Genomic DNA, 9,547 nt, shown 5'->3' with positions numbered 1-9,547 from the left:
TTTTTGTTTTTTTTTAACTTTGCTCTTTTGTTAAATATTTCAGAAAATTATCTTATTTTTTTTTAATAGACCAATGCAGAATAGGGGAAGAAGTCAAAATGACTGTCATTTTGGAGTTCCACCAAAGTAATGGCGGATGCTTATTTCTCCAGCTCCTCAATTTATGCCCTTATCCCAGTAGGGTCCTCTGTCACATACCCCTGGTCAGGATCATTTGCAGTGTGTGTAGGGGGTAGGGGGAGCTGGGATGGGTTAGGGCAGATGTATCCTGTCCACTCCTGGCACATCCTCCAACTCTGTATTCCGTGTCTCATGCCCTTCCAGAAAGTCCTAATAAGAAAAAGTCAGCTAAGTATCACAGTGGATAGAGCATTGGACTTTAAGTAAAGAAGTTCTGAGTTCACATCTGGCTTCAGACACTCATTAGCTATGTGACCCTGGGCAAGTCACTAACTCTTCTGTGCCTCAGTTTCCTCATCTGTAAAAGGGAGCTAATAATAGCATCTACTTCCCAGGGTTATTGTAAGGATCAAGTAGAGATAATATGTGTAAAGCACTGTGCAAACCTTAAAGCACTATATAAATGCTAGCTAGTATTTTTATTATAAGAAGAGATTGTAAGAATAGCACCCCTTTTATCCTATCTTGTAGCTCAGTATGCAATTCATACGCCTAGTCACAAAGGGATTATCCCAACTCCAGAGGAACCATCTCATTTCCAGTAGGGATACAGGGTTGGATGGGGCACCTGCACCTCAGTCTACTCCACAAATGCTTTTTTTGGTGAATCATCTCAGGCCATCTCAGCTGCAATGACACAAAGTTATACAGAGAACCACTTACTCCAGGGTCATGGCACTGCTCAGACATGAAAACTAGTTATTTGTTTTTTTTATTATTATTGGCAGGAACACAAGCATTGTTGATCATTAACATCACAATTAGCATAGTTAGTTGTGTTAATAATAGAAGTTACAAAATGACAAGATCATCTCAGTAGATGCAGAAAGGTCTTTAGCAAAATACAGCATTCGTTTGTGTTAAGAATTCTAGGAAGCAAAGAGATAGAATGACCTTTCCGTAATATGATTGAAAAGATTTAATTAAAGCTAAGACCTATCATTATTTGTAAAGGAGGAATAATGGAAGCTTTCCAAATAAGATCGGGGTGAAGCAAGGATATTCATAGTCTCCTTTTTGGACTATACTAAAAATGTCAGCTGTATCAATAAGACAGGAAAATTAAATTAAAGGAATAAGCATTGCCAGTGAAGGGGAAAAATTATCTCTTTCTGTGGACAATTTCAACCAACCATTTCTATGTTTTTATGGATGATACTAACCAGTCAATCACAATCAACAAGTATTTATTAAGTGTTTACTATATTCTAGGCACTGGACTAGAAGCTGGAGATACAAAGACAAAAGCAAATCAGCCCCTGCCCTTACATTCTATATCAGGAGAAACAATATATACACTGATGATGATGATGATGATGATGATAGTACTCGTAGTAGCATCAATAGCAATAGTAGCAGCAGCAGCAGCAGTAGTAGTAGCAGTAGTAGTAGTAGTAGTAGTAGTAGTAGTAGTAGTAGTAGTAGTAGTAGCAGTAGCAAAAAATACATTGTACTTTAAGGTTTGCAGAATGTTTCACATCTATATTCTCTTGCGCAAGGGAAATACAAATTCATTTGAGGGGGCACTAGCAGCCAGGTCAATCAGGAAAGGCCTTATTTAGGAGACGACCCATGAGCTGAGCATTGAAGGGAGCTAAGAATCCAAGAGACAGATATGAGACAGTAATGCATTTCAGGGAGGTGCCTAAAAAAGGTCCAGAGATAGATGCTGTATTAGAAGAAAAGCTTGTAGTCCAGTGTGATCAAAGTAGAAAGTGCATAAAGGAAAGTGAGGTCTAGTAGCCCTAGGAATATAGCCACACTATGAGTAGATTTAAATTCCAAATGGGGAAGTTGGTATTTGATCCTAGAGACAATGGGGAGCCACTGGAGCTTTTGAGAAACAGAGTGAGGAGGTCAAACCTGTGCTTTAGTGTCACTTTGGCAGCAGTGTGGATTGGAGAAGGTGGGGGCTGGAGTCCAATTAGGAGGTTATTGATACAGATGACAGAAGATAAGGGTCTGAACTAGAATGGTAGTTATATGAGTAGAGAAGAAAAAGATGAGAGCAATAGTGAGAAGATAGAATAAAGAAAACTTAGCGAATAATTGGAAGGCCACGTTGATCAGTAGAAAGAGCACTGGCTTTAGAATCAGAGGATCCAGGTTCAAATCCCACCTCTAATATATTCTACCTGTGTTACATTGCCCAACATCATACTCACCATACCTGGATCTCTCTTTCCTCATCTTTAAAATAATAGTATTGGAATAAATGACCTTTGAGATGCCTTCCAATTCTAGATCTATGATCTGATTATTGGATATGGGCAATTAAAGAGAGAAAAGAGTTAAGGATTAATCCCAGTTTGTGAATGTAGGTACCTGGAGAGACAGGTATAGAACATATCGACAGAAATGATATGACAGCCTACCTAGAAAACCCTAGGAAATCACCCCCCCCCAATGCAATCAAGACAACAGCTTCAACAAAGTAGGAGACACAAAATAAATTCACAAAATCGTTAGCATTTCTGTATATTATTAACAAACCTTGAGGAAGAACTAGAAAGAGAAATTCCACTTAAAATAACAATGAACTGCATTAAATATCTGGGAGACAACCTATCTAGACACACACAGGACCTTTACAACAACAAAACAATTTCTACAAAAATTAAGGAAGATATAAATGAGTGGAAAGATATTCAGTGTCCATGACTGGGTCATGCCAGTATGTGCAAAAATGATTATGGAATTCAAATTAGTTTGTAAATTTAGCAATATACCAATCAAATTCTCAAAGGTCTTCTTTATAGAAAGTAACAAAATAGCTATAAAATTTGTATAGATTTTTGAATTCTATTATTATAACAGAAAAATCTTTCTTCCACAATTTGGATATTCACATATTTAAAGATGGCTAGCATGTTCCTCATGCCCCCAGCAAGTCTTCCCTTCTCCATGTTGAACATCCCCAATTCTTTAAACCAGTTTTAATATGTCATGAGCTTGAATCCCTTTGCCATCCTGTTTGTCTCCTCCTCCCCCCCTCCACTACATGCTTTGCAGATTCTAAATATCCTTCCTAACCTGGGGTGCCCAGAAACAGGACATGGTACTCAAAATGTGGTCTAAACAGGACAGAAGACCGCTTGACTGTCATCACCTAGTCTTCAACATTATACCTCTCTTAATGCAGCTCAAGAACATGTTAGAGATTTTTTTTTTGTCTATCCTATCATATTGCATCACATTAAGGTTATGGAACCGGACAAGCTGTTGCTTAATCGTGTCTCTCCCATTTTAATATGTAAAGTTGATTTTTTGAACTGCTGTCACCCCCATGTTAATTACTCTGTCGTTATTACTACCATGCATTAATCAATGAGCTAAAACTAGGTGAAGATACAACAGTTTGGGTCTAGAAAAGGTCTCCTTTCCTTGTTTAGATATAAATCAATGATTATGCCTGGACAACTCGGCCCTTATATAGGATCTTATATAAGATCTTCTTCAGTGCCTGCTTCACTTCCTGGTTCCTCAGACTATAGATAATAGGGTTCAACATGGGTGTGACCATCGTGTAAAAGATGGAGACCACTTGGTCCTGATTTGGGGCAGATTTGGAAGTGGGTCGTAAATACATAAACATAAGTGTCCCATAGAGCAGGCTAACAGTAGTCATATGGGAGGCACAGGTGGAAAAAGCTTTGTGTTTGCCTTCAGCTAGACGGATTCTCATAATGGCAATGATGATGAATGTGTAGGAGACCACAATCACAAGTAGTGAGCTCATCTGGATAAAGGCTCCAAAGGCAAAGACCAGGATATTACAGACCTGGGTGTCAGAGCAGGACAGAGCCAGCAGTGGGCAGATGTCACAGAAGAAGCTCTTGACAATGTTGGCCCTGCAAAAGGACAGCTTCGAGATGAAGCTCGTTACTGTCAAGGAATTGATGATCCCAGAAGTATAGCAAACAACCACAAGGGAATTACAGGCTGTAGAGGACATGAGTACAGGGTAAAGCAGTGGGTTACAGATGGCGACATAGCGGTCATAAGCCATGGAGGCCAACAGGTACAGTTCTGCCGAGGCCAAGACAATGAGCAAGCCCAACTGTGTCATACATCCAGACCAAGAAATAACTTTGTTCTCTAATAGTAAATCCCTCAGACTTCTGGGGACTGTGACTGAAGAGTAGCAGAAATCAAGGAAGGAAAGGTGGCTAAGAAAGAAGTACATGGGCTTGTGGAGCTTGGGGTAGATCCTGATGAGAAAGATGAGGCCCAGGTTGCCGACCAAGGTCACAATGTACATGAGCAAGAAGAGACCAAACAGGAGTTTCTGCTGCTCAGGGTCTTCTGAAATTCCCCAAAGTACAAACTCACTCACTGTGGTTACATTGCCATCTTCCATGAGGCTAGGTTGCATCATCTAAGAGAGATGAGTCCAAGAAATCATCAGCAGTGTTTTTTTGCTGCCCCACCTCTCACATTCCTCCCCACCATGTACTTAGTACCCCAGTCAAACTGGACTAACCACCATCCAAGAGAGGCAGCAAAGTATAGAAGAAAGAGCATTGATGCTAGAGTCAAAAGATCTGGGTTCAAATCCCACTGTATGATTTTGGGCAAGCCAGTTAATCTCCTTGGGCCTCAGTTTCCTCCTTTGTAAAATGAGGAGGCTGGATTACACTCTCGGAGTCCCTTCCAGCTGTAGATGTAGGATCCTACATGTGACATGGGGCAAGACACTTCCCCTCCCCGGGCCTCAGTTTCTTCTTCTGTAAAAGGATGGGCCTGGACTGGATGGCCTCTGAGGTTCTTTCTATCGCTAGTGACACAATATCATGACCTCTGGCATCTCAGTCTCTTCATCTATAAAATGAAGGGCTTGGACTAAAAGGCCTCTGGGGTTGCTTCCCCTCCACGCATCTTAGTTTCCTCCTCTGTAAAATGAGGGCTCTGAGGTCCTTTTCAGCCCTCAGATCTATGATCTTATGTATGACCTTGGCCAAGTCACCTCTCCTGGCTGGGCCTCAGTTTTCTTTTCTGTAAAATAAGGTGGTTGGACTAGATGGTCTCTGAAAGCCTTTTTAGCCCTAAATTGAGGGTCCCATGATCAATCCTTTGTGTTGTTTTCACTTTCCTTTTAAATTATTTTTTATTTTTTCCCACTTTCCTTTCTATGCTTTTTTTCTCTCCCAGTTTTACAATTTCTTTTGGCCATCCAGAACACTCAGAACTTTCTTGGGCACTTCAGATCTCAACAAAAAGAACCTTAGGGTTTGCTTCCTGATCTGCCTGGTGATTTTTCCCTTTTTCAGGAGCGTCACTATCTCTGAGGTTAAGAAGACCCATTGAGAGTTCCTTCCTTTTGAAGCATAACCTGTCCCAACCCCACCCCCACACATGCACACATACCATGTACCTTACTCTCCAGGAGTCCACCACTCCAATGGCACATACCTGATCCATACTCTACCTTCCCACTGGCCTCCTCCACTTGGAGGTCAACAATATCACCAGAAGGAACTATTGGTAGGTCATAAAGGTTTAGTTTAGAGCAAAAGTATGATCAAACATTGAGCCTCAACTTTTTTCATCTGTAAAATGGGATAGTAGCACTTATTATACTTCCTGCATGGAGAAAGTATAATGAAAACACTTTGAAAACTTTAAAGTGCTATTGAAGCATTCTCATTATATGAGTCCTGTCTCCCGACACCTGTTACAAAGTGTTTCCTCCTATTTGGCCTCAATTTGGCTCTATATTCACTGGCTGCTTTGGGGAAAGAAAAGGGCTTTTTCAGTGGCCTTGGGTTTGGCCAAACTGGTTTACTTCTGTCACTGCTTGTCTGTGAGCCAAAGTATTCTCCTTGGGCAGGGCAGGGGAAAAGAACCTCAAACCTTGGGCAAGTCTGACTGTAGTCAGGGACGATCTTTTAAGCATCCTCTCCCCACTTCCACTCCCAATAACTCCAGCTACATCTTGGAGTCAACTTTGGGCTCTATTCAGTTGACCAATTTTCTTGTGCCCTCCCTTTCTCTCCTTCCTGAGACCCCAGTACAGGATAAAAATTACCCTACAAAGGGACTTGTTATCCAATAAACTTATTTGAAAGAAAACTAATCAAATTCAGGCCAAATCAACTTTTTAAAGTACTTTTTACTTTTTTAAAATATATGTTTAAATATATTTATATTATATATAGTATATATTTATATATCCTTATGTATTTTATATATGTATATAATATATACATTACATACTGATATTTTTATGTATTTACAAATATTACATGGTATATTTTTATATATTTATGCTTTTAAATATATTTTTGTTCAACTTCTTGTTTCCTTTAAATAACAATAAACACAAACCAATAATCCTTTTGGGTGAACAGTAGTATTTTTTTTCACTCTAGGACCTCTCACCAATATGTTGTTGGTCAGAAAAAAATGTGTCCTTTTGTAACCGACTCCACCTAAGGAGTCCTTTGTCTACACCTGCAAGTTGACACGGAAAATGAGAGCAATAATCCATATGCCTCCTCAAACTACTCTTAACTGAAACATCCTGGCAAAGTGGTTGTCCTGATGTTTCCCTACACACATGTAAGGGCTAGAGGACACCTCAGAGACAATTTAGTCCAACCCTTTCATTTTACAGAATGGGAAACTGAGGTCCAGAAAAAGAGAAGTAACCTGCCAGGATTCTTTCCACGTTTGCAAAGTACTTTCTGCACAATCCAATCTCTGAGGTAGAGAGTATATTATCCCCCATTGCACTTTGGCCAAATGAAGAAAACAAGCCTCAGAGCAATGTCATGGGATTAAAGAGGAAAGGGACCTTAGTGATTCTCCAGCCCTGGGGTCCTTATCCTAGGATCTTTGAATTTGTTTTTAATTTTTTTAAAAATAACTATTTCACTTTAACTGGTCTCTTTTGTAATCTTAAGTATGTTATTTTATTCATCTATAAACATTACTCTGCAAAGGGGGCCACAGGCTTCACCAAACTGCTAAAGGGGTCTAAGATCCAAAACAGGTTAAGAACCCTGCTCTCACCCAACTTCCTAGCCCCACAAATAACTCATTCTTAATAGATAAGCAAATAGAGACCAAAGACAAGCATAAAGACTTACTCAAAGTGGCAGAATTAGTCACCGGATCTCCTTCCTTCCAATCCAGAGGTCTCACCCCTATACCATTCCATCAAGAGAAATGAATCCTATCAGCTTGTCTCAGCTCATAAGCATGGACTATTTCTACCTGGGGCTCAAATACTCCTCCCTCAAAAGTGAAAAAGTCAGTTTCACCAGCTGTCTTGTACTACTGGGGTTCTATAAATGATTTCACTGAATTTCAATGTTTTCCAAGTTGATACTTGCTCGTACACAGATGCTTAATTGTTCAGTCATTCAGTCGCGTCCAACTCTTTGTAACCCATGGACCGCAGCACGCCAGGCCTTTCTAGCCTCCACTATTTCCCACAGGCTGTCTAAGCTCAGATTCATTGCTTCCCTGACACTACCTATCCGTCTAATCCCCTGCCTTCCCCTTCTCCTTTTTCCTTTTAGACACACTCTATTTTGTGGGAAAACCTATTTGGACGCTGGTGAATTCTTGAAAAACAATGTGGCATGATGAAAGAAGACCTGGATTCTAAGCCCTCTTCTGATACTTTCTTACTCTATGGCCTTGGGCTTGTTACTGTGATGTGAAAGGCAGTGTGGAAGGAGCATTTAATTTAGAATTAGTAGACTAGTGTTTGAACCCTAGATCTGCCACTTATAATCTGTGTGACCTTGGATAAGTTACTGCATCTGTCTTGCCCTCTTAGCCTCAGTTATGTCATCCCTAAGTCCCTTCTGTCTCAAATCCTGCGACCTCTATGACCCCCAGTTTCCTCCTTCGGACTTTTTTGGACAGAGAAATAATTCACTCACTTCCTCACAGGTTGCTTGTACAGAAAGAATTTTGAAAATACGTCAAAAGCCTGGCTTTCACGTCAGAGGCTTTGGATACAAACCCAGTCATCTGCTCTTCACTCCTATGTGGTACCACCTCTAAGGGACTCCCAGTTTCCTCATCTGTAAGATGAAGGCTCTGGACTAGACGACCCTGAAGGACTTTTTCATCTTGAAAACCTATGAAATAACAATAAAAAGTCAAAGGTACCTTTTCTAATGGCCTTGGATTTTCAGAAAATTTCTTGTAAATTCTAAGCAAGCAAAGAGAATTATAAAAGAGAGGATTCCTCCTTGTAAAATCATTTCAAAAAGCTGTGTAGAACACAGGTCAAAGGGCACTTGATAAGCATCTTATACAAACTCCTGATTTTAGAAAAGAGGCAATGGAAGTCCCATGAAGGGAAATGACATGCCCACGGTCACATAGGCAGTAAGTGTCAGAGGAGGGCTTTGAACCTGGGTCCTCTGACTCTAGAATCTGTGTTCTTTTCACTAGATAACAGTGATTTCTGTCAGACATTCAATTCTCAGGTGAAAAACACCAACCCACTTACCAAGAGTCTCTGGGAGCATTCCAAGGGGGAGTTCTTTAAAGGAAGCAAAGGATACCTGGCTGCATAAATAGAAGATGTTCAATATGAAATGCTCATTGAATTAATGAAACAATGAATGAAAGAACAAAGAAGTAAGCAAAAGCCACAAGATACAAACCCAAAAGCTTTGGAAGCAAGTCTCAATTCGGAAAGATTCTTCTCTGGCTCAATTTATGCCCTGCAGGTGGCAGGTGTGTGTATATGCATATGTATCTATGTGTAGGGAGGAAGTAGGGAGGGTTCAAGAGTGTGTCCATGTGTGTGCCCATGTGTGTGCTTGACTTAATGGGGAAAAATGTGTTGACAACTTTCCCTTTTGTCCTTTGGCATCGGCAGAGGAGAACTTGTCCCTAATGTCTTCAACCCAGAGTCTGGAGCCACTGAGGGAAAACCCAACTGTGTCAGCCTTAGTCTCTTTGGATTAAAAGCTAATTGCCTTGAAATGGGCCAATAACAAAAAGGAGGGAGGATTTTTCACCTTTCCCCTCAAGGAGGACCAAAGCCAGAAGGCTTTCTGAGTGGTTTCTACCTATTCCTGCACAACAGGGAATTCATTGTGTCCAGAGGGACGATGGGATGAAAATATGCTGTAGGATTTTTCAGATTTCTTCAACTCCTCAAACGTTCATAATTTCTGGGGGTTTTCCTCCATCCATACCTTGAAGGTGGCTTTATTAGTTGCTGGTGACAAATCTATTCCCTGGTGGCCAGTCTTGCAGTGATGAGCCTCTCCATCGGTATCTGAGCTTAGCTGCAACAGACACAGGGATGTTGACAACCTGTACCCAAAGTCTTGCCAGCTTGTCTGGTGCCCAATATCACTTCCATACCCAGGAGAAGGACTCTTGAAATCTA

At 40.6% G+C, this 9,547-nt stretch overlaps 1 protein-coding gene across 1 annotated transcript; it reads right to left on the bottom strand.

Annotated features, from left to right (window-relative positions):
• Positions 1 to 3,586: 3,586 nt before the first annotated feature.
• LOC110196553 (olfactory receptor 5AR1-like) lies at positions 3,587 to 4,249 on the bottom strand. Its single transcript, XM_020969863.1, has one exon. It carries the CDS (start codon positions 4,247 to 4,249, stop codon positions 3,587 to 3,589), a length of 663 nt encoding a protein of 220 aa, XP_020825522.1.
• Positions 4,250 to 9,547: the final 5,298 nt, after the last annotated feature.

Source organism: Phascolarctos cinereus, unplaced genomic scaffold, assembly GCF_003287225.1.
Source record: "Phascolarctos cinereus isolate Bilbo 61053 unplaced genomic scaffold, phaCin_HiC Scaffold_8;HRSCAF=390, whole genome shotgun sequence".
NCBI classification, from domain to species: Eukaryota; Metazoa; Chordata; class Mammalia; order Diprotodontia; family Phascolarctidae; genus Phascolarctos; species Phascolarctos cinereus.
Note: the sequence above shows the minus strand (reverse complement) of the source record. Positions and strands in the feature narration are given on the sequence as shown.